The sequence below is a fragment of the Canis lupus genome, chromosome 12 (genome assembly GCF_011100685.1).
Source record: "Canis lupus familiaris isolate Mischka breed German Shepherd chromosome 12, alternate assembly UU_Cfam_GSD_1.0, whole genome shotgun sequence".
Classification (NCBI taxonomy): Eukaryota; Metazoa; Chordata; class Mammalia; order Carnivora; family Canidae; genus Canis; species Canis lupus.
Genome location: NC_049233.1, coordinates 4,034,004 through 4,059,599, shown reverse-complemented (window position 1 = coordinate 4,059,599; position 25,596 = coordinate 4,034,004). Strand labels below are relative to the sequence as shown.

General features: G+C 45.5%; 1 protein-coding gene across 2 annotated transcripts in view; it reads left to right on the top strand.

Annotated features, from left to right (window-relative positions):
- ILRUN (inflammation and lipid regulator with UBA-like and NBR1-like domains) overlaps positions 1–21,602 on the top strand; it is a 94,488-nt gene extending 72,886 nt beyond the window's left edge. For both annotated transcript variants that reach the window (XM_038553796.1, XM_038553797.1), the window contains 2 exons: positions 1,943–2,271; positions 18,328–21,602. In XM_038553796.1, the coding sequence (XP_038409724.1) occupies positions 1,943–2,271; positions 18,328–18,363 (365 nt within the window). In that variant the 3' untranslated portion in view covers positions 18,364–21,602. The remainder of the gene's footprint in view (positions 1–1,942; positions 2,272–18,327) is intronic.
- Positions 21,603–25,596: the final 3,994 nt, after the last annotated feature.

The window sequence follows — 25,596 nt, the reverse complement described above, 5'->3', positions numbered from 1 at the left end:
TAGTACGAATTAATGTACTGTAAGATAGGGCATATCTGTTTGAGAAAAACAAAAAATAAAGTGAAAAAATGTTGACTTTGGTTAGAAAGATAGGCTAGGAAAGCATGGAATGAATCTTCCTTAGCTGCCTGCCACTGAATTGTTCTTTAAGGCCTACGTCATGTTGGTTTATGAGATTGACTTAAGAGCTCTGAATCAAAGTCCTCTGACCTAGCACCATCCCATATTTCCAAATGAAGTGGCATGCTGCATATCCTGTGTTAATCAACAGATTGAACTTTTCTGGCACAAGTTTACATGAGGATTCACATTTGCTTTAATGAAAAATTGTGTCTGGAATGGATTCCCATTCCTAGGAGTCCTGCTAGTGCAGCTAGTGGCTGCAGAGGTGCTAATTCCAGAAGTCAACAGCAGATGTCACTGCATCTCTGCTTACTACAGTTCTGGCTCCTAGCTGGGTTCTGGCTCCTAGCTGTTTAATGAAGCTCCCAAACCACCTAATGCAAATGGGGTATTTATGGCCTTCATCAGACACAGAACCCAGATTGAAAATTGAGATTAAGCACAGCCCAAGAGTGTTTTCCCCAGTTTCTTTCACTATTCCTTTTAGTATTGGTAGGGCGGGGGGTTCCCTATTCTTAATATTATCTGAATTTCTGTGTGAGTAACTAATGGAATTTATTAGCCTTTTTGTATCAACCATTTAGCAGTTATTCAGGAGCTTTGGATAACTTTTCACATTTGCTTCAGCTGGATTCATACTTAAAAGCTTCTTGACCTTTCTGTAGCTTGCTTTTTAAAGGCCTTCCTAGCAGGAAAGTTGATGTCACTGTTCTCTGAATTGAGGTGCAGAACATCAAAGGGAACTCTTTACTCTTCTATTTGAACCTTTTGCTTTGGCAGTTGAGAAAAATAACTGAATTACGACCAAAAGTCCTCTTTTTAAGACACATCCTTATGGTTTCAATGTAGATGGTAAGGCTTCTATATGACAAAGGCAAAGTTGGTGTTAAATTGGATTATTTTAGAAAGTCTGGGCATACTGAATTTTTGGTATCTTTTGATCACATAGATCATTAGAAAAAGAAAACACCCCAAGTGATATTTGTCTTAATATACTCATGGTTAATGCTGGTTTACATGTGTGTCCTGGTGGTCATTATTACTAGCTCCCCTCTTTACTCTCCGTTGTCCTATTTGGACAGTATGTTGTCATTCTAAATTGCTCAAAGAAGTAGAGAGGAGGTAGTTGATAAGTTGCAATTTTAGTAATTATAAGCATTTTTTGGCTCAAGAATTATGCCTGCCCTGAGTTTTCTATTTTTTTTTTAAGATTGTTTTAAAATGAATTTATTCAAGGGAGAGAGAGTGAGACAGAGTGAGAGAGAGAGAGAGCACAGGGTGGGGGAGAAGGGGAGAGGGAGAAGGAGAAGCAGACGCCTCGCTGAGCAGGGAGCTCAACACAGAGCCCAATCCCTGGACCCCAGGATGAAGTGGAAGGCAGACACTTAACTGACTGAGCCACTCAGGCACCTCTGCCCTGAGTTTTCTAGTTACATACATTCAAACCAAAGCAAAACCACGAGCTTATAATTCTGGGAAAATAGTTTTTAGGTTTCTATCTATAGATCATTGTTCTCTGGAACAGTGATTTCCAAATATGGCTGTGCATCAGGATCAACTGGTAACCTTTTAACAGATACTTTCACAGGTCTTACCATAGACCTATACTGAATGTGTACTGGAGTTTGAATGTGATATTATCAAAAATGTAGAAATGCATGCAGTGCAAATGTACTGGACTACTTTGTCAGCCAGCTTTTAAAGGACATTCCTTCCTAAGATTTGGGTGGCTTTGAGAGGCATTTTGGAGTAATGGTGGTGGCTGCTTTGGGTCTTGAAGGAATGCCTGTCACTGACATGAATTGCCCTTTTGTTTCAGATGTCATCTGGGTGATTCTCAGTGTGGAGGTGGGTGGACTTTTAGGAGTAACGCAGCAGCTGTCATCTTTTGAAACGGAGTTCAACACACAGCCACATCGCAAGGTAGAAGGAAACTTCAACCCGTTTGCCTCTCCCCAAAAGAACCGACAATCAGATGAAAACAACTTAAAAGACCCTGGGGGTTCCGGGTTCGACTCGATCAGCAAAAACACATGGGCTCCTGCTCCTGACCAAACCGAGCAAGATGAGAATAGACTCTCACAGAACTCTGTAAATCTGTCCCCCAGCAGTCACGCAAACAACTTATCAGTAGTGACTTACAGTAAGGTAGGTGCCCTCGGAGAAGAGGAGAAGGGGTAGGTGGTGGGCCTTGGGATTTGTGATACCCTTTCATGGCAAACCTAGAAGCCTAGAATGTTCTTTAAGACTGCTTAGCTCTCCTGCCAACAGCAACAATACAAAAACCTACCCCTTCTCCCCTCCCCCTCCCCCATCTTCATGTCCTGTGGATTACTTTATCCACATTTATAATTTACTACTGTCTCTCTGCTCTGGTTTGGGTGTTGAAAGAACAAAGTTTTTTACATTTAGCATTTAAAAAAATAAAGTCAAAATATCACCAACTGTCCTTCCAGTGTAAATGTATACTAAACCTAGACCACATGCCTTTGGAATCTCTTCCTGCTTTGTTGTTTTTGTTTATGTTTTTACTTTGGCTTTGGGTGGGGCTTTCATTTTTCCAAGGAACAAAGACAAACTCAATTATATATCCTAAATATTGTTGTTGGGCTTTCGCTTTATTTACCTTATTTGCATGTCTTCTTGTTGATGTATTTTCAGTCTATTACGGCCTGTCTACCTCCTCACCCACAACCCAGAGTGGCCCAAGTGATATTTTGACTTTTTATGTGTGGGACAGTAAGTGAGAGAATTGTTGAGTTCACCATGAATTTAAATATTTTGATAGTTCTGAGACACTCTTCTCTGTGTTTGATTTATTGATCTGCTTCTCCTTGCTAGCTGATTAAACAGTGTCTTCTACCCTCTGCTAAGGTGATGATGGTTCTTGGTTGTTGGTTTTGGTTGGTTGAGTAAAGTCTTGATGCTGAGCGCTCACAGTTACAGATGTTTCATATGGTACGGGCCTGTGAGCATTCCTTTTCATTCTTCTCTGGTTAACAATGCTATGTATTAGGCCCAGCACCCCACCCTATACAATCATATAACTGTTAAGTCTGCCCTTGCATCATGTTGGGATTTACCCTCAAATTTTGAAAAATAAAATTGATGTTTATTTGAGGACAAATTGTCTGTTGTAAGAATGGTATTTTTCTGACTAATGCTTTATATATGGTTCAGATCAAGAGGCAAATTAAGAAAAGAAACCTGGTGATGTGAATCCTATTTCTCCACACATTCTAGTTAGTAAGAGAGACTTCATTCAGTAGTGGTGTAACAGAGGATTAATTTTTTTTGTTGTTTGAATGGTTGTCATAAAGGATTCTGTGGAGTCATGTTAGTTGCACAGGATATAAGAGAAGTCAATTGGCAAGACAGTAAAATGCCTGTATTTGAGTTAAGACTTCATATTGTAACACTATAATAAAAGGTTTTTTCCTCTAAGCTCCTATTTCTCCAGATTTTCCTCCTTAAATTTAACCCTCCAGAGTATAACCATTCCAGGTAGTTAAGTGAGCCAAGCCCTAGGGTAAGCATGTCCTGTTAGAATTGGAATTTGCAGTTGAATTCAATGGGAAGATGAGAGTCAGAGGAGGCAAAACGAGTTGCTTTGGTGCTTTGTATAATACAAGCCCCTCTCCCAACTGTGAATTACTTGGATCAGTAGTTCCTGTGGTTTAAGGAGGCGGCTGTTCTTGGCCACAGCACTGCATTCATCGTCCTAAGTTGTGAAACTGTTAGTTGTTTGCCACTCCTTTAGGGACTGATGCCTTTTCGCCAATTCTGTGGTGATTGCCCAGGCCTAGGGGGTGGGAGCTAGGGTGGGATTGGCAAGGGGTCAGAGTGGATTACCTACCAGCCTTAGTTGAGGTCCTACCATGTTGTCTTTTTTTTTTTTTCTTTGAAGGACTAGGCTATGGTGAGGGTAGAGACTATTGAGATTTCTTGAGGTTGATGAGGTTGATGAATTCATGGTATGTTGCCTTTTTTTTTTTTTTCCATGAACTCTGTAGGATCATTTAGAAGTAATATTTGCAAGAACCACAGTGAAAAGGTTCTCATTGGAGATGATATTCAAGAAGACTATTGGCTATAATGCATTGAGAATGTGGCACTTAGGTCCCAAAGAAAAACTGGAGCCTCCTTGTTTCTTTCTCTCTTTTTTTCCTTCCTTCCTTAAAGATTGATTGATTGATTGGTTGATTGATTGATTTTTAAGGTTAAGGGAAGGGCAGAGGAGAGGAGGAAGGAGAGAAACAAGCAGACCTCCGTTCTCACTGAGCAGGGAGCCAGTGTAGGGCTCAGTCTCATGACCCTGAGATCATGACCTGAGCTGAAATCAAAAGTCAGTCACTTAACTGACTGCACCACTCAGGCACCCTTCTTGTTTCTTAATTTAAGGAGAATCTTATTCAGAATGCATTTATGTGTGCATCTAGCAATTGCTCTGAAAGGATTTCTGGTTAAAGTTGAGTCAGCTCCACCTCTTAAGGCAGTAAGAGAACAGGATAGGGTATAGACAGACATCACTAAGTATTTATTAACACATCTGTGCACATTTTAGATCAGTGTACATTGTTCAGATGGAGACTTGAAGAATAAAAGAACTTACCCCTATCAACTAGCAGCATACAGTGCAGTAGGGGAGATGAAATATGCATACAGCAATTAGGAAACAATTTAGTTAAGTATGGAGAGACAAAAACAGTCAAAATGTGCAGTTTGTGTGTATGGCTGTGGATTAAATTTAGGGCAGAGAGGAAGAAGAGATTGAGTTGGTCTTTTCAAAGGATAGATTTGGAAAGAGGAAGGACAGTGAAGAACACTTTAAGTGCTGAGGGCAGAATGAGTAAGAGACATGTTCTCAGGAGATGTGGGTGACAGAGATGGGTTCAGGTTGCGGTGCTTTTCTTTGAGGAGCAGTGGATGAAATAGTCATAAATGGCTTTGAAAAGAATTGAGACTGTACTTAAATGGATATCTTAAAGCAGAGCTTATTCATAATGCTAAACATTTGTGTTTGGCTTGAGAATACAGATTTATCTTTATTTGTTTGTTTGACACAGAGCACAAGCAGGGGGGAGCTGCAGGCAGAGGGGGAGGGAGAAGCAGACTCCCTGCTGAGCAGGGAGCCTGATGCAGGCGCTATCCCAGGACCCTGGGATTATGACCCAAGCCGAAGGTGAAGGCAGACACTTAACTGAGTTAATGTATACTATACATTATAATATACATAATGTATACTAACATGGCACCTCCAGATTTATTTATTTTTGAAGGCAGGCATGCTTGAGTCAGCTCGAGAGTATGCTTGACACAGTGATGAGATTGGGTATACCAAAGTTATGTTCTAACTATTCCTATATGGCAAGTGTGTTGCCACGTACTTTACATGTTTGATCTCATTTTTTGGACAAGAAAACAAAGCTCCAAGGGACTCAGTAACTTGCTCAATATTACATAGCTATTGAGAGGCAGAGTTGGAATTCCAATCCAAGGTGCCACATTATTAAAATGTAGTATTAGTAGGTAAACCTGGGCTCTCCCTAGATCCTCCTGTTGGGCTGGAGGCTGTATTTGGTTAAAGCATTTACTGAGTTGATGATCGGTATCATCAAAGAGTGAAAAAAAGCAGAGTTGAAATAAGATCAGTGGCTCTAATGTAAACTGAAAATTGCCTGTGGCATCTTCTTTTTGAAGAGTTCCCTTGTTTGTCTTTAAAGTAGTTTTCCTGGTTAATAAAAATAAGAACTTAGGGTGCAAAACCTTTGTGGTGTTTATAATGATTAGCACCCTTTTGTTTATTAAATGAGTGGAAAGAATGAAGGGAACCTCTGGGCTTTAGACTTGGGTTGTGTGTTTGCAGTTCACCCCAGGTGCCACCTTTATTGGATAGGGAGGAGGAGTACCTGATGCCCCCATGTCAGGGATCAGAGTAAACAGTAGATTTGACTTACTCCCTGCCTCCCATTAAGGCTGGGAAAGAACATGATGCTCTTGGAAGCCCATGACCACAACTATAATAGATACGGTTTCCTACTGCCTCCATAGTTACAGTTTAACTTGGTGAGGTTGGTAGGATGAAATGAAAAGATTGCTTCATGCATCTGCTCTAGGAGGGCTGCATAGGTATGTCATCATAATGACACATATGGCAGTGTCAGGAACTGGACACCCCAGGAGCCCTTCCCCAGCTGTACTTGAATAATCATAAGCTCTCTGGACTCAGTGCTCCATGTCTGGGGGGAAGCTCTGGGTGAGAATGCCAGCTCTAGTTCCATCCCACAACTCAGAAGGCCTGGCCCCTCCCTGTGTGAGAGCTGTCAAAGAGAGTCAGAAAAGTAAGTATATGCTGACCTCCTCCAAATATTCATAAATCTGACTCCCTGCTTTTTGTTAGAAATTAGCTGGTCTCATTGCTCAATTGTGGCTGACCTGTCCCATGTGAACAGTCAGATCAAGTATTGATGAAGGTTAGGTGCTGTTATAGTGAACCCTTTTTATGTGATTAGCTCAAGAGCCTCTGAGGACAAACAGTCACAGTAGGATAGGTGCTTACTCTGTTGACTCAAGGCTAGTGTTGCCATGCATTCTAGCTCTCTGACTCATCTCTGGAGGCCAGGATAGCTTCTGTTTGGACAGTGTGAGAATAGTTTAAAAAAAAATTTTTTTTGGGATCCCTGGGTGGCGCAGCGGTTTAGCGCCTGCCTTTGGCCCAGGGCGCGATCCTGAAGACCCGGGATCGAATCCCACGTCGGGCTCCCGGTGCATGGAGCCTGCTTCTCCCTCTGCCTGTGTCTCTGCCTCTCTCTCTCTCTCTCTGTGTGTAACTATCATAAATAAATTAAAAAAAAAAATTTTTTTTTATAGAGGTGTGGAAGGAGAAAAGTCCTGTTAAAATTAGATGGCTTTTCCCCCTTATTTGCCAGTAATTTTTTTAATATCTAAATGTTTTCTAAGAAGGCTTTCTTACAGAGGAAAAGCACGCCAAACAGTCTGATGCAGGACAGATGGTAATAGGCGTGTGGCTGTCAAAAACCAAGGGGCTGTTCTTAAGGAAGGCCAAATGCTTCACTTCCTTTCTCTTAAAAAAGTAATAATTTACACTGAGGGAGCTGAAAAGAATCCCAGATTCATTTATTTTGTTACTTGGCCTATGGCTCTTATTTTGTATTTGTTCTTACTTTAAAAAATGTTTGGAGCTGGTATATGTCATATACTCCTCCTTTAAACTGGATTACAGTCTGAGCCACTGTTATTACTTCCGCCAAGTGCTGGTTCAGAAGGAGAAACTTGTTATTATCTTTGTGGGGAGGTTCATCGTGCTCCTCCAGTGTCAGCCACTGCCGAGCGCCATCTGCCCTGCCTGCCCACATTCCCACCTGCTTCTCTTCCTATCTCTCTCTGACAGCCAACCTTTAGTATGTTTTGGCTCTGGAGATAGAGCAGGAGTCAGTCTGCTTTTATTACATCGGAAGTCAGCTCTCTCTAGATCTGCTACAATCTATGTTGACTAAGGCATAGAGGAGTTATTTTCCCTCCATTTAGGTGAGAGTTTAGAAATCTTAGTAGAGGTTGCCTGGGGAGGTTTGGAAAAGGCAAATCTTTTGCTATGTGGGCCTGAGGATATAAGAGTGATGGATCTTCTTATCTATTTTGAAGTAGCCAGTTTAACATAATAATAGGGGGTGAGTTTGGGGTGACATAATGGAATTGGGTTCAACATTTGCCCAGAGCAGAGGGCCCTGAATTTGACCAGAAGGCAGGTGGTTGGTGTCTATAGCTGGGATAATTGGTTTTGTGAGGGAGTAGAGGGCAGTGTGACCTTCCCACTGCCATGGGACTTGAGTTTTCGCTCTCAGATGCCTACCCTTTTGTGAAAGGTTTAGAGATGATTCAGAGAGAAACTAGAAGGAAAACTTGAGTCACTTGATATTTTATCCAGTTTTTGTTTTCTTTTGGCAGGGGACAGGTAGCAAAAGCACAGGACACTCAGGTAGAGGCCAATCAGAATGCCGTAATTAGAGCTATAAAACTACCATTTATTGAGCACTTACTATGTCCAGGCACTGTGCCGAGAACTTTTTAAATTTAATTTTTGTTAAAATTATCAATGTATATAGTTTAAAGAGCCAAGTAGTTCTACAAAGTTTATTACAAAAACACTGGTCGCCTCCCTTCCTCCCCACCCCCAGCATTTGCTCCTCAGAGGCAGCAGGCTCAATGTTTGATATGCATTACTTCATTTAGTGCACACAACAGTACCATGGTTCAGGGATTGCTCTCTTCCCTCCTTTGCAGTTGCAGAGACTTGAAGTACACAGGTTCCATGATTTGCTCAAGGTCATGCAGCTAGGAAATGGTAAAACTAGGATCTGAACAAAAGCAATTGTCTTTGACTCTTGAGCCTGCTTTCTTAACAGTGTACTGCATTCATAAATCATAAATAGTGTTCAAGTACATATTCTTACCAGTTTAGCTAACAGCAGTGGGTTAGGAGAGAATGCTTTCTATACTATAGTGCTACATTTCAAATGAGGATCAAGCCAGTTATTAACTAAATATTATGTGACTTCTCTACTACTAAACCCTCTCCCCTCACAAGCTCTTATGGAAACTGTAGAAACCAGTTTTTCTCTCTAGCCTCCCAAAGAAAAAGATTCCCTAGACCCTCCATAGTTACTTGGGTTTAGATCTTTGCTGACATTGAAATTTCCATTAAATCACTCTTGTGACGGCAACATCTGTACCGTCTTGAAGCCACAAAACCTGTCTGTATTCCTCTATTATGGCCTAAAGATATAGTCTCTGAAGTTTTACTTTTCTGGAATGAATTTAAAATCTCTTTTTGAACATGCTTATTCCCTTTAAAGTCAGATTTTATTTCTGTAAAAGCTATCTAGAGAAAGCATATTTTAGGCAAAGGGATAGCCAGTACACACCCTGAGGTTGAAGTTTACCTGGTTTGTTTAAGGAACAGAGTGGAGGTGAAGGAGAGTAGAGAAATATGAAGTCAGAGGATGGAAACTAGATCGTGGGGGGGCTTTGTGGGCCCTTCCAAAGCTTTGGGCTTTCTCTCTTAGGAGCAGAGGAAACCATTAAAGGGTTTTGAGCAGAGGGGTGATAAATAAACCCCTTGCCTTTGGAAGGGGGTTGTAAAAGACAGTGGAGTAAAGATGACACCAAGGTTTTTGGTCTAAGCAACTAAAAGGATGGAATTGCCATCAATGGAAAGGGAAAAGACTATGGTAGAAATGGGGAGAAGTCAGGAGGTCCATTTGAGGCACACTGGAGATTTCTTTAAATATCCAAATGGAGATGTCAAGTGGGCTGTTGTATATCCAGGTTGCATTTAAAGTTTAGGAGAAAGGTCTGGGTGGAGATACAAATCTGAGAATTGTGACATACGGATTATATGTAATGCTATAAGACTGGCTGCAGTCCACTAAGTGATGAGTGTAGAGCAGGATTTCTCAGCTGAAGTACTAAGACTATTGACATTTTAGGCCAGATCTGTCTTGAGGTGGGGAGTAGGAGGGGGTGTCTAAATGCATTGTAAGATATTTAGCAGCATTCCTGGCCTTTACCCAGTCCCAGTACATGGCAGTAGTACCTTCCCAACCCCAAGTGTAACAACCAAAAATATCTCCAAACATTGTCAACTGTCCCTTGGGCAGGAAGATGACAAAATCTCCCTACTTGTGAATCATTGGTACAGGTAGAGAAGAGGTCCAAAGACCGGACTGGGCTTAATACTGTCTAACATTTAAACAAACTACTTCATGTTATTCAAAGCACATTTACTGTACTTATTCTCAATTTGTAACAGTCTCATGACTTCTGTAGTTACACCCTTCATTTGACAAAATAGGGAAGTTGTAAGTGACTTGTTCACCCTCACATAGCAGATTAGGGGTGGGGCATGGGCTGGAACCCAGGAACCCAGTTTGAGTCTAGTGTTCTTCTAGACCACACTATGATGAGGTTTGCTGGCAGAAGCAACGACCATTGGTTGTTCACTGAAAGTAGTCTACACTTACTGTCAGGTCGTAGGGACTTTCCCGTTCATCTTTTGGAGCTCCAAAAGAATTTATGACCAGGGAGGAAGCAGTGCAAAACTGAGGAACCTGTCCTGTTCATTGCCCAATTAGTACATTCTGTACCAGAAGGGAATTGTCAGGAAACTCTGGTTTAATGATATTACCATGACTCTCTTTTGAAAACCCAGAGGAGCCAGGAAAGTCCTCCCAGCCCTGCTGGTGTTTGCATTGGCATGGGTCATGTGTGCATTTTAAAAATAAATTAAGCAAACACTATGAGCCTTAGAAAATGTCTTTTGTTGTTTGTAACGTTACTGTCTGACTGAAAATAAAAAGTATCTCCAGGAACTCTCCCCTTTGTCCCTCAAGAGCTTCAAAGTTGTTCAGCTCCATTTTATTTGCTTTGGGGCTCTGAGCATTGTTTTAAACTGGTTTGATGCTGGGCAGTCTTGTAGCTAAAATGCAGCCAGTGTTCCCAGGATTGCCAGAATATTTTATTTTGGTTATGAGGGTGTTTTTCTTTCCTATGTTCTGAATTTAGCATTTTAATTTCTGATGGAAGTTCTCAAAGTGTAGGACTAGTGAAATCACAGGTTCAAACAGATAAGCGAAATTCAGAAGTGTGAGAAATTTCCCCCTGGTGTGTTCTCAGCTAAGTCTGCTGTAACTGTGTTCTAGCAGGACAGGTGGGGAATTCAAGGTTAGAAGCTGGGAGCTGTTGGACTTCAGGGGAAATGGGGGCTTCCTTAGAGTTCAGCTGCAAGGGAGGTTTTTTCCAAAGCTTTGGACACATCCACTTGCAAGGCCTGAGAATCTTGAACTTTTTGCTGTGATTTCATTGCCCAAAGACCAATTAAAACTGCTTTATACAGAGAGATAGCTTTGATACTATTTAGTTCATAAATGAGTGCTCAACCCATGCTAATCCTTATCTTCAAAGTATTTACTGTCTGATTACATACATGTGACTAGCTCATGGGAAAGAATAACAGCTAGTAAAGGAGTATATTGAGTTCCACTTGACTTTTAAGTAAGTGTTCATATGAATTTTGAGGACGGAGAAGGCACTGGTACCTTGGTACTTGTTAGGTTCAAACTGAATTGGAGGAAGAGGAATCACACGTAGGAAGGCCCAGAGGCATCCACAGGTGGTGTGTGTTCACGGGACACCGGCCAGCCTGCTGCAGAGTACGGTGTGCTTAAAGAGGGTGGGGCGAATTTTGAAGGAAGACCTTTGAAAGCCAAGCAAAGGAGAGCCAATGTTTAATGTGGAAAGAAGCAGAGTAACAGCAACACTCTTGAGCAGGATCATGGCAAGATGACAGCAAGTATGGCTGAATGAGACCAAGGAGAGACCATTTGTTTTCCTACCTCAGTTAGCCAGACACTGGAGGGCGGCAAGTGATTCTGTGAATTAATTGTAAAAGAGGTGGGAGACTGCAGTAGCCTGTAAGGAAGGGTATAGTTGACAGGTTACAGAAATTTGGAAGGAAATTCTAAGAGGAAATGGGACCAGCCGCCTCCCCCAGTGCTACAGCAGAATCCCCGCAGTGCAGCCAGCACCAATGGTGAGAGGGCTAGGAACTTGAGTAAGCTTCTCTCCCTTTGGGTGCCCTCCCCAGTGAGACTCCTGTCAGTTCTTTCTTCCTGTTTAGGAAGTTCCTCCGCCCTAGGAGGTGACCATGAGAAAGCTCTGTGTGCTAGCCCCCCAACTGGATTCTAACACACCTGCTGTTACATGGGATTTGGCAGCTAGAATGCCAAATTGTAAATAACTTTTTCTGAAGTCTTTACTGAAAGGGAAAGTCAAACCCAGCCAGTGTTCTTCATCTCCTTGTTTTAGAACTATAAATTATATGTTTAATTCACAATCTTGTTTGAGTTTTATTCTTTATGGTGATTTTCTTGAGTTGCCACACAGTAGGGTAGGTGAATGCTCTGAGAGTTGCCTTTGGCCATAGGGAGCTCTAGATAGATAGGAGGAAGACTGGAGGGAGGATGGGAAGAGGGATGATGAAGAGAGGAAGAATAAGAGTTGCATGATGAGGGGCACCTGGGTGGCTGGCTCAGTGGTTGAACCCCTGCCTTTGGCTCAGGTCCTAATTCTGGGATCCTGGGATCAAGTCCCATATCAGGCTCTCGCAGGAAGCCTGCTTCTCCCTCTATGTCTCTGTATCTGTGTGTCTCTCATGAATGAATAATAAAATATTTTTTTAAAAAAAGAGTTGCATGATGAAGGGTTGGATGGATGGGTAGAGGGAGAATGGATGGATAGATGACCAGGTCCCCAGCAGGATTGTAGAAGTTAGTTAAGAGCAACAGAAAAACTGTTACAGAGATAAGTATAAAAAATTGGTTTTGCAGGGCTTTAAAAAAAAAATCATCACACTTCGACTGAGTCAAGCTTTGAGCAGCTTTGGCACAAGCAGAAGGCTGTGAACTGAGCCTGCCCCATGATCAGCCCTCATGCATAAAAATAGGTTTATTTTCTTTCCTTTGGCTGGTTCTCATACTCATCCTCAGCCAGTGCATCAAATATATCTTTGAAATTTTGAGGACTGCCACATGAAAGTGGCTTGAACACCAGTGTGGAAGCATCTACAGAAGTACCTCTCCTGCTCACGTGGCCCTGCTCTTCCAGTAGGAAACCTCCTGGAGCAGTCAGCCGCCATTGAGGGAAGGATCCTGGTTTGAATTTTCTTGAGAGAGTCCTCATTACTCTGCCCATTATTCCAATAGAGACTTTATTTCTAATTAATAAGAGAAGAACAGGTTTGATCAGGGCGTGGTCAGTCAAGCCAGCCTTGTGAGCAGGGCCCCACCACACCATGTTTGCAGTACAGGATCAGGACAGAACTTAGTACTAAATCTTGTATTCTTCTGTGTTTGCATTCAGTGTAGTTAGTGATACAAAAGGAGCACTAGGCAGAAGCAGCGCTGACCAGGACTGGCTCAGGCAGTAAGGCGGAGGAGGGCTCTCCCGATGTTATCTGATGCTGCCATCAGTATACACCGGGAGAGCATGTTATTTCACAGCCCTGCAGCATACGCTCCTTTTTGTTAATGTGTGTGAACCTTTTTATTTATTTAAATCACAAATAAAAGCAAAATAAAGACAGGTATGTGAAAGTGTCCATGTTGTGGTGCTTTATCTACACAACTAACTTCCAAATAGAAAAGGTGTACCCCAAAAAACCCTTGTAAGACACACCGTTGTTTCAGTAGGTTTTTCAGCCTCCTTTTTTTCTCCCTGGAATGTTAAAAACCAAATGGCTCATCAGTGCAGAGTAGTTCACCGTCATTCACTCATTTGTGTTGCTGCTATTTGAGACTTAACTGTATGGAAGGCATAAAGAATTGGCAGAAGCAGGTTCCACCCTCTTCAAGGGCAACTTACTCTCCTCATAGCCCCATACTTCCTACTGTTGAAAATTGATGAGGAAACTTTTTAAAAATAGTCCAGCTGAAACAGAACTCGTGTCCTGTCTTTTTAGTACCTTAACATAGAGTTAATGTTTTCTCTGAGTGACAATTTTTAGTACTCTTCAAAAAGTTACTTTGATTTCTCTGTATTTTAAGAGAACTTTTGCAGGTCCACACTCACATAAGATTAGTGATAACCAGATCACTGGCTGAGAGTGACTCTGCTAGTCCACAGGGGGCAACTATAAACTATTGTGAAAAATCACAGATTATTTTTAGGTTTGTTTGAGAACAGATCACAAGTACTGGATCTTAAATTGTCTTTTTTAGGAGATTGTGGTAAATGGGACTGAGTTATGTTTTGTCCATAAATGTTGTCTTCTAAAAATATTTAAAAATATTTTAGAATTTTAGCTAAGTTATGGCTCTCAGTAGTTTTTCCATCATGGAAGTTCAGTTCAGGACCTGGTCCAACTACTGTGATGATTCAGCTGGCCTGAGGCCGAGGTCTTTTTCCCAGACACCAAGGAACAGAGAGGCACCTCTGTCTTAGCTGGTGGGTATGGAGCTTCTGTGCTTTAAGAGAGCTTGCCTGCCCTGGAGCCAAGTAGAATTTAGGTCCCAGGGCTCATAGCTACTGCAGCTGTGCAGTGAAGGGCTTAGGGAAGGCTGAAGCACACAGGCAACACCTCAGTCCCTGTGGACCTAAAGGCTGTCTCTCCTTTGCCAGGAAAACTTTCCTGTCCCCTTAACAGATGTAGCCTTTGAAAGCCTTGAAAACTGTGCAACTCAAATAGGCCCTGGGGAACTGGCCTTTAGACTTGGAGTCAGATACAGGACTTCTTTTCAGGGTTTGATTATTCATACCCTCTCTTAGCATGGATAAATCCAGCCTTGTGGTTGGTCTCTGTGTGATGAGGAGTGATTCCTCAGAGAGAGAAGGGCAGCCTTCTGCACCAGACTCCTGAGCTTTGCAATCATGCTGATGGCCACAATTTTCACTTGAGTTGGTTTAATTCAGGGCTCTGTACTAACTACCACCTGATGCCTCTGTCCCTGTTTTTCTTATTAGTAGAGTCACAGCTGTTTTAGGAGAGGTGTCAGTTGAAGCCAGTTTCTTGTTCCTCTGGATGGAGGTTGAAGAGTTGCTAGGCCCAGAAGAGAATGAACGTTATCTCTATTGCCAAACCCTGCTTTTAGGCTGGGGTTGGAGACATGAGCCACTAAAACCTGTTACACTGGGCCTTGGAACTCCAGTGGAACCTGAAATGTGGATGGGCCTCCTGTTTCAAATATACCTCCATCCCACTGCTAGGAAAGGCACTTCCTGCGTAGCCTCCTGCTTGGCCTCCTGCCATTGGATGCCCTGAACAAGCTGTTCTTGGAATCTCTGCCAGGCTTTTCCTCCACCACTAGTAATGCATTGCCTGTGTTCTGTGATCCATCTATGACACCTATAATCCTGCGTGTGGGGAGTCTAGATGATAAAGTGGTTTTGAAATAGAATTGGTTCCCTCTCCCTTCCTGGAAGTGATGGTAGTTAATTTGAAGGGTAGGGTGGGTGGGACTAGAGTTTGTTCTTCAAGCCACCTTTCTGCACCAATAAAACATCAACAACTTCCAATATGCCATTCTCTGGGTAAAAAGGGATTAGGTAGCATTTTTTTTCCCCAAAAGACACAGAACTTCAGCCACCAAGCTAAAGGCCAACAAATCCATAATCTAAGCTAGTTATATACCACACTGAATGTCCAAGGGCCAAGGCAGTCAAAAGTGGAAGTCTGAAAATGCTCATCGTGCTTTTGTTCCTCCCTCTGCCGGTTGCCCAGGACCCATTCTATTTATCTGTAAAATGGGAATGTGCAACAGCTCCTTAGCAAGGTCACGAACTCCCTTCTCCAAGCATTCCAGGCAAGTCACACGGCTATTGGTTGGATATTAAGGCCCATGTTGAAGTGTGTGGAGGTTTGGTCTGGAAGACAGTTAAATTTAGGGGAAAATATTTCATAGAAAGCAAATGCTGTTTGTCTTTTGGTGTCTTTCGGTTTTTCTTTTGTCTGTGCATTTTTTCCTGCACAGAGACCTTTGAGCATTGTATTGGTTCTAACTCTTGTAGGAATCAAGGCCGTTACTGCTTTCCTTGGGTTATTCCAGATGAACAAATACTGGGAAGTACTGAGGACACCTTGTTGTAAGCTTTCTATACTTTCTACTAATGGTGTGTGTGACCTCCAACCAGGCCCTACAGAATGGAGTCTGAGAGCCCTTTGGCTCCCCAGCCCACCCTTGTTAATCAGGTTGTACCATGGTAGCTGAGATGGTTACAGCCTTAGCCTACCTGCTGGAATGTAGTTCACTTGGGGACTGGCAAACATGTGGCCATTTTAAACACCACTGCTCTTACCAGTTATGTGCCCTTGAAGTTGGTCACCTCTCTGAGTTTGGAGATCTTGGTTTGTCTCAGTGAATCTTTGCAAGAATTACAGAGAATATGTTAAAGTGCCCCAGCAGCATCTCGTGTGTAGTTGATGCTCAATCCATGAAGGCCTGCCCATCCTCCAAATTCACCTGGTCAGGATTTTTTGTTCAGTGATAACCACCAAGCAGCTAGAGACATACTCCCGGTCTTTTGAGGCATTATGTAGGGGAGGGGAAAAAAGCGAAAGCAGTTTCAGTGCCTTCCACTGAAAACACTATAGAAACTTTAATCTCATGTTCCCTATTCTTGTCATCTTTGACCTCTGGCCTAAACATGACCAAAGGGCATCCTTTCTTAGAGTCCTATTTTTCAGTCTCTTGAGCCAGGCAGTATATTGAGTCAATACTCCTAGAGCTTGAAATCCTGGAAAGATTCAGAGAGGAACCCGAGACCCTCTGAGGAGAAAGGACCTTATGGTCACTTTGTGAGCTGGTGCAAAACTGGGAGTAGAACCCAGATCCCCTCCTCCCAGTTCTGAGCGGCCTACATCCCACAGCAGTGGAAACAGGGAGGGTCTTGCATCTCCAAGCTAACTACCTTCAGAGAGCCCTGCCTCTCTTGGGACCTAGGAGACTGTGACCAGATAGATGGTATGACCCCCAGGCACTTGTGTCGCCAGGCCTAAGCAGCTATTTTAAAACTTGGATTTGGAATGGCCAATATTCCTTCGACTCAGAGGTGTCTGACACTCCAGATAGTAGTCTGGGAAATACCTGTCCTCTTTTAGTTATTAATTCAACAAATGTTTATTGGGTACCTCTTGGGCCAGGCATCATGCTAGATGCTGGGGAGATGGAAGCAAACAGGACAAAGTTATACCAAAAAGGATTCTAATCACTGCCAACCCAGCAAGCAGACACTGTTTTCCCTCCTCAAAGAAATGTGTCATATTTTAATTTTTTTAATTTATTTTTATTTTTTTTAAAGATTTTATTTATTCATGAGAGACACAGAGAGAGGCAGAGACACAGACAGAGGGAGAAGCAGGCTCCCTGTGGGGAGCCCAGTGCAGGACTTGATCCCAGGACCCCAAGAGATCATGACCTGAGCCAAAGGCAGATGCTCAACCACTGAGTCACCCTGGTGCCTCTGTGTCATTTTTTTTTTTAAGACAATCAAATTCTGACTGCCCATATCCCATCAAGCTAATAGGAAATTTCATGTCAGTCATTCTTGTGCCTTCTCACTCTCGGTTGTGCCTAGTTTCAGGATTCTTAACCTAGTTGTCAAGCATCAACACTCTCCAGTCATTTGTCACAGTTATGGTTGAGGCATCTGCTCTTTGTACCCCTTTGGTCCATTTGGTCCAAGGGTCCAGCTGCCCATAGGCCACTTTAGGGTGTAGGACCCTAGGGAGGCTGGTCACCAGTTAGCTTTTGCCCTCCTAGGTCTTGGCATTGACCAACTCTTTCCAAAGAACACACTCCAGGAGGAGGGTGGGAAGGTGGAGGGAGTCACAGGGCATCCTCCAGCAAGTTCATGCCGCTGCTTTTTGGTGTCGGCACATCTTGGTGTCTCATTCTGAATATAAGGGAAAAGTGAGACTATGAAGCTTTTTCCACCCAAACAGTACTGAAAATAACTTTGGGAATAGAGAATAAACCTTATTATCACGTGGCAAGGGAGAGGCAGTGTGGGAGAGCAAAAATCAGACTTAGTTTTAAACCTTGGCTCTGCCTTATTCTACCCATGTGACTTGGAGTAGGTCTTTTACTCTCTGCAGTCAGATGGGCCCGAGTTAAATGAGCGTCGTAATACTCACCTGGCTTTCAGGTAAGGTTTAAAGACAATGTGTGCAAAGCTGCTAGTACCATGCCTGTTATCTACGTGCTTAGACAGTTGCCATTTCTGCTGCAGTGCTGTTGTTGGTATAAGGGGCATTAGCCAGAAGGTTAAGGTGCAGAAAATGGTGCACTGGGATCTTTAGCAGAAAGGTTGAGACGTTGTTGTCCAGCAGAAAGGAAGGCTTTGTGACCTGGATGGAGGAAAGTTGACACTGATTGATGTAGCAGTTGAAAGATGAGGACTGCCCCCACTGCCTCCCATCTCTTTGGTTGGTGTGATGGAGTGGGAACACTTAAGGGCAGAAATGCTGATATGTGGCCCCTTGAGGTTTTGGGTAGCAAGGACAACCCTCAGGCTTTGTCTATGCCTTGGGGCTTCCTTCTGGCTCACTGGGGACCATAGATTCTTTAACTTGGTTTAATTGTCAAGTTGTACCTGCTTTGTTTATCATCACTGACTATGTTCACTCTCTTCCAGGGGCTCCACGGGCCTTACCCCTTCGGCCAGTCTTAAACGGACACCGGCAAGAAGAAAAATTAACAAAAGACAGAAGGCCTGACTTTGGGGTGGGGGGGAGGGCAGGGGGTTCCTCTGGATTGCAGACCATACCGCATGGACCCCTGGCTCTGACCCCCCTCTCCCCCAATCCTGGAAGAAGAGGAAGAAGCAAAACAGACTAGTTTTGAGTAAACTCAGTATGCATGTGTGAATGCTGAATCGCAGGAATGGTGTTGAGGCTACTAAGAAGAAACCCATGCAGCCGCCTTGGGTTTTGTTTATTAGGCATCAGTCTAACAAGTCATTAGGTCACTTGGGAAGGAAAACAAAGTTTCAAATGGGGGAAAAAAAGCCATCTTTTTAAACAAAAATTACTTTGCCTACAAACAGGTTGTAGTTTTGAGCACACGTTAATTTTTTTCCCTCTTTCCCCACTCTTTTTTTCTTTTTTTCTTTTTTTTTTTAAGGTAAGGGATAATATACCCTTTCTAGAATAGCTGCTTGCTCTGGAAGCGATTCAGGTTACAAGCTGGTGTGGCATGTTTGGGGACTCTGTGGGTCTGTGCTACAGGTGGACATCTCCTGTGCCACCTGACTCCAGCAGTCTCTGACCCCATTTGTTTTTAATGGCATCAGCCAATGAGTTATCACCCTTTTCCTCTTCTTTTCTGCTTAATCTTCTGTTGATTTACACCTTTGACATTTGTATTCATCAACCCTGTGGCTTGTTACCATCAGAACCTCTCTGAAGACCAAACTTCCCTGTGTGGCCAGCAGAGGAAGTCTTGAAGACAGATCTTGGGCAACATGGAAGTTTCTGAGGCCGAGAGGTGTCCTTCTGCACACACAACAATTCAGATTGCTTTTTTCCATGTTTCTCTTGGCAGAGAGAAATGCCATCACGCTTACTGCTCTTTTGGATTCTTCATACACAGTGGCTCCCCGTTCGCGCTGGAAACAGTGCCTCTGTGTGTGTGTGTGCCACATGCACACACACACACACGAGTGTTGGTGCAGCTCACCAGCAAACATGCGGCAGGCAGGTGGAAAGGTGTCCAAGCTTCTCTGTTGTTAACAAACTCCCTTCCCTTGTTTCCCTCCCATTGTCTTTTGTGCTATTTTCACAGCCTGTTAGTGGAGGCTGAGCTGTTAACATATGAAGTTACAGCCCCAGATGGGGAATTGACCATGGGGAAGGGCTACAGTTACTGACTATGTGATTTGGGAGACCACACTTTGATGAAATGAGAGCACCCCCACCCTCAGCAGAATGCTTGGCTCTTGGGAGGTGGTGGGCGAGGGGCAGCCCAGCCAGAGCAGAAGATGATCGGCTGGCTGCCCACTTGGGCATGTGGCCCCACTGGCATCCTGTGGATCCCAAGCAGATTGAGATGTGGACCTCTCCATGGGATGCTCGAACCAGGCTAGAACAGCTGTCTGCCAAAGATACAAGAATATGCAAAGTCCCTCTTCTCTTTTTTTCTCACCCCCTCCTTCCCTTGAGTCTTGGTTGGTGTGATAGTCGGGGATGTGGATCTAGGGTGCGGTTGCAGGGTCACCTGCCTGTTCTCACACCTCCATCCACCCCAGGGGTGAGAGACAAGCAGAGAGACCAGGTGATGAGCGGCTGCAAGGGGTCATATAGCCTGGGTGTGGGTGAGGGTCTGCCTGCCTGTCTGTCTCTTGAGTGTCTGAGTTCCAAAAATGTGTGTTGTTTGTTCCTCCTCATCCTCTTCTGAGACTGTTGTTTTTTAAAGCTTGACTGTGGGAGAAAAGCTTGTATGAAGTTCCCCCTTTACCTCCCCACCTCCCAGAAAATAAAAGGATAAGCTTTGGTCCAGTGGAAAAGTGCTGGGGGAAGGTGGGGCCAGCCTGCCAAGGAGAGCAGTGCAGCTGGGTCTGGGGTGAAACTACGGCTCACCCCAAGCAGCCGCTTCCAGTGCACACAAGTGCCCCGCTCCTGAGCAGAGGGAAGTCCCTCTGGGTGCCCAGGCCATCACCGGCCCAAGCCAGGGGCTCACCATGGCTTTTTGTCTGAGGGCCCTCTGAGGCCCAGATTGCCACTACTGTTGGTGCCAACCTCCTGGGACACTGCCACCCTGGAGCCCACAGACACCCCAGCCATTCTCCTGGTTTGATGGCCCTCAAGACAGCACGTCTCCAGCTACTGCTGGCAGGATCATGGGAGGCTTTACATCACCTGGTTTCTTAGCTTCCTCATCAGCCCCACACCAGGTGTCCCTTCCCCACTTCCCAGGAGAGGCTGTCTGGCTTGATTCAGCTGGGGCTTTAGTAGGTCACCATTAGTGAGTCTGACCCTGCCAGAGGCATCCCACTCCTCCTCTTGCTTGGAGGCAAGGTGACTGTCCCAAGCACGTTGACTCCCCTCCCAAGAGCAAACCATTTCTGTACACATCCTTGGAGAGGTGAGCTCCTTGCAGAGGGCCAGAGCAAGCATAAGCCATGCGATAGGAGTAAGGGATTCCATGGCTGCCCCAGGACCATTCAGTCCCCTCTCACTAGTCTGAGTTCTGAGCAGTGCCTGGAGCCCCTTCTCCTCCCCTGCCTAGTGTGGTGATAGAAGTGACTCTCTCAGCCCCAGTGTGCTCTGCTCCTCTTGGACTCTTCCCCAAAAGTCAGGCTGCCTCTAGGCAGGACCACCAGTGTCTGGCACCCGTGAGAGGAGGCAGACAGCAGCATCCTTAGGGGCCTGAGCCCAGCGAGGGAGGCAGAGAGACTCAGGCCTGGGAAGAACCTATTGTGTGCATGGAGTGAGGTGTGTGTGGATGTGTGTACGCGTGCATGCCTTTTTTTTTCTTTTTGCCATGGGGACAGTTGAATTTGGGGTATTTTTCTACAAGAAACAGCCTTCTCTCCCCCAGTAAGGATTGGCTGTAACCTTAAGCTCATCATAGAACCTCACCAAGACAGCTTGTGTGGCTTGAGGATGGCCAAGATGGGATCCCCAAATTCAGCCGGAGCCCCAGCAGGAGAGGACGGTGGGGTTGCCAGGGCTCAGAAGTGCAAGCTGATTCCCCACCCCACCCTGCCTTGCCTTTCCTTCATTTCCTTGGTTGAGTGCTGGAGCAGCAGTGGCTGCCCGTCCAACCTGGACAGTGGTGTGTAGCAAGCAGGCTGGGTGGGTGTTTGTGGTGGGGCCTCTTGGTGCCTGGGAGGAGCTGAAGATGGGGAGGTTTTTCCTTACTGTATAAATGAATATTTGTATGATTAAATTAACACACACACACACAAAATCCTGTTTTCATGTGTGTTATTTTTATCGTGCTGTCAACTGCTACTCGCCATGTACTGCTCACCCCCACAGTGACTCTGTGATATGTGCTTTTTAGTCCCTGGGTCTTCTTTTTGCAAATGGGAAAACTGATTAGCCCTGGGGTTATAATTAGATCTACTGCCTTCCTAGCTTCAGTGACCAAAATGGTGAGGAAGCTCTTTCCAACGGCCTTTAGGTCCACAGAGTACTGTGCATCTATTGAGCATCTTGCTATCCCCAGCACATAAGCACCAGCCAAGTTAGTGTTGATCTGCCAGCAGACATTGTTTGGGCATTTACTGTGTGTTGGGTACATAGCACAGGTGTAGGAATAGCACAGGGAAATGCAGAGCATCACGGGCATCTTCCCTACGGGGAAAAAAGACAAGGCTTAGTTGAGGAGTCGTCCTCAGTCCTAGCTGGGCCCCTGGCATCCTAGATTTAGATAGAAGAGGGAATGCATCTTCTCTTAAGGTGGTTCCCATGGTGGTTGGGTTATAGTTCTTTGGTGGTCTAGGCACTGCTTCTGGCATATAATGAATTAGATAAGTTTTTGTGGACTGGCCTGGCAATCTGAGAGTCAGGTAGGGACCATGTTCTAGGCAATTGGCAAACAAGCTTGGAATCTTCCCCCAGTACTTAAAAGTGATACAGGCCTATGGTTACCTTGTCGTCAGATAGCATGTAAAGCTATTTGACGACTTAACTGGCATGATGGCAAATGGTGGATTCACTGGATCCATCTCTTCATGTCGGTAGCACTTTTAAGAGCTCAGAACTCAAGTTTGTCCTTAGTCACAATCACCCCTGTGGTGAAGAGATGAGATCAGAGGGGGGGGTTGCTTGAATCGTACAGGCTCAGACCCATGGCCTTGTCTCCCAGATTCTGGCATTAATTTCACTTAATTGCAGATCCTCAAATTGGCCTTCACCCTTGGCTGGCAAAGCTGTGTGTCCTAAATGATGGTGAGGCCATTTCCCTGTAGACAGCTCAGTGAAGGAACGGGTGGCCCTAGATTCATGAGAGAAATGGGGGTGCCACAACAGAACTGGCCTCTGCTCCAAGGGCCTAAATACAGGACTCGAGGAGTGTCTCTACTTAGCCTGATACCAGAGCCTCAAGGTGTGGGCGCCTGGCCCAGAGACCCCAGTGGTGGGTGCCCTCAGCCCCGCCCCCACGTGGTGCGTGACAGTACACCAGCGTCCTGCTTCCTTCCAGGCGCCCCAGGCTGTTTGTTCTCTTCAGGGGAGGGCCCCCACCCTGAACCTGGGTATCTGGCAGCGCAGACCCACTCCCAGGCCCTACTCGACACCCCTACCACTGGACACCTATTTGCTTGGCGGAATCTGTTTGTCTTTGGGGCTGTAACCTGTCAAGAAGTGACCAGGCCCTGGGAGAGGGGAGCAGCTTTGATGGCGGCTTCTGGCTCAAGCTATTCCCACGGGGGCTGGGTGACAGGGAGGGGGCTCTTGCCTGGGGTGGGGGCGGAGGTGCTGGGGAGGCCGTTGCAGTGGTCCGGGCCCGGCCCTCCTGCAGAGCAAACAGGTCCTCAGGCCACTTCCCTGCCCTAGCTCAGGTTGAACCTGGGTGCCTCCCACCCTGTTCTCCAGAAGGCCCCTCCCTCACCTGCTTGCTGTGACTCGGCTGCTTTCCCAGACGCCAACTGGTGTCCAGCCCTGTGTGGCGGCCAAGAGAGCAAGGCGCCCTGGGCACTCATGGGAGTGGAGTAGCAAGCAGGCAAGGCTGCTTTGAGCCTGAGAGTGTGTTCGAGTTTGGGGGTCAGGGTGTCCAGAGAATGGATTCTGACAGGTTAACATGACTGATGGATCGCAGATGCCTTCTCTTTTGTAAAACGTCCATGGCCATGTTTAAAAGCCAGGACTTAGATGGAGCTCTGGGGGGTGGGGGTGAGGTGCTTAATATCCTTCTTAGCCCTTTGAGATGCTGTAATCTAGGGCAGTGCTTCACAAGTTGAATGTATTAAATGCAACTTCTGATTTAGCAAATATTGGGGAAGCAGGCAAGATTCTACATGTCTAACAAGCTCCCAGGTGAGCAGACACTGCTCCCTCTGGGGACTGGAGTTTGCATGGGGACAGTAGAGAATGGCGTGAAGGGATCGCAAGCCCCCCACCTGCTGCAAGCTGTGAGATCGAGCTAGAGCTAGCCAGGGCTGTGGTGGCCAGACCCACTAGAATTTGGGGGTGTTGAACAGTAATACTCAGAATCTAGAACAGTGATACTCAAAATGTGGGCCATGGTTCCCCAGCATTTCCCAGGGATTATCCAAGGCTGTGACTTCTGGCTTACACGTTCCTTCTAGTGTATTGCCTTTGTCACAAACAGCAAATGTCAGAGTGTCCACTGTAAATGTGGCTATATTGGCTGACTGCTGTTGACCAACTCCTATTAAAACTATTTACATGAATTCATTGAATCCTCACAAGCGTGAGACAGTGCAAGGCAGGCCAGTCTGATGCTCATTTTGTGAACAAGAAACTCCTAAGTGTCACCACTCACGAAACAGAAGTGCAGGCACCACAAAGCATGTACCCCCACTTAGTCCAGGGGTGCCTGGGAGGAAGTGGCACTTCAGCCCAACTTGAGGATGGAGGATTGGGAAGGGAGTGGATGAAGCCGTCTGTGGGAAGGTTGGGGAGAGGGTAGTATGCTGAGCCCCTGACAGGAGATCAGCGCCTCTGTGTGTTCCTTCCTGTGGCCCCGTTTGTATCTTGAGGAGAGGAAGAAGGATGGCCTTCCCAGTCACTGCTTGGGAGAGCTCTGCTGCCCTCACCCCTGTGCACTTCATGTATTCACTCTTACTGAGCATTGCTTATATGCAATGCACTAGTCTAGGTGCTAGAGATAGGGCAGTGGCCAAAAGAGACGAAAGTCCCTAGTCTCATAGAGCCAACACTCCAGCCAGGGTTAACAGACAAGAAACACAGATGCGGTATGTCAAGAGGTGACGGGTGCTATGGGGAGAGAGAAAGAAAGGACAGGGAGTGCTGGTGTGGGAGAAAGGACTGCTAGAGAAGGCCAGAGAGGCCTTCGCTAAGAAGATGCATGAAGAGCATCTTGTGGATATGTGGAGGAAGAAGGTTCCAGGCAGAGAGAACAGCAAATGCAAGGGCCCTGAGGTGGGAACATGGTAGTTGCAGACTGAGCAATAAGAGTAGTAAGAAATGAAGGCACCTGGGTGGCTCAGCAGTTGCTTTCGGCCCAGGGCATGATCCTGGAATCCTGGGATCGAATCCTGCATTGGGCTCCCTGCGTGGAGCCTGCTTCTCCCTCTGCCTGTGTCTCTGCCTCTCTCTCTCTCTGTCTCTCATGAATAAATAAAATCTTAAAAAAAAAAAAAAAAAGAAAAGAAAATGAGGTAAGGGGCGCCTGGGCGGTACAGTTGGTTAAGTGACTCTTGGTTTTGGCCCAGGTCATGATCTCAGGGTCATGAGCCCTCCACTACCACCTCTTCTCTCAAATCAATAGAAACTTTCAAAATGAGGTCAGAAAAGTGAGGGGTGTGAAGTCAGGTGGGGCTTTGAGGTGACTGACATGGCTTTGGCTTTCACTGGAGGAGACGGAGGGCGGTGAGCACATCCTCTAAAAGAGACTACACTGTAGGTGTAGACAAGGGCAGAAGCGAGGGGCCCCAGTGTTGACCGGGTGCTGTCAGTGGGATGGTGAGAAGTGGTTAGGTTCTCAGAACACTTGGGAAGCAGAGCCGAGAGTCTGTGCCTCGGATAGGATGCCGAGTGCTGGGAGAGGGATGGTGTGCCAGATGGGGGCATCGCTGCTCCCCGAGACAGAGGACTGCCTGAGGAGCAGCTCGCAGGTCGGCTCTGAGGCAGGTGCACACCTGTGCCCGTTGGCATCTGTAGGATGCGCGGAGCAGCCAGGTGGAGACGCAGGTCTGCCACGTGCTAGGGAGACGGGGGGGTCGGAGACGAGGCAGGAGTCGAGCTGCAGGACT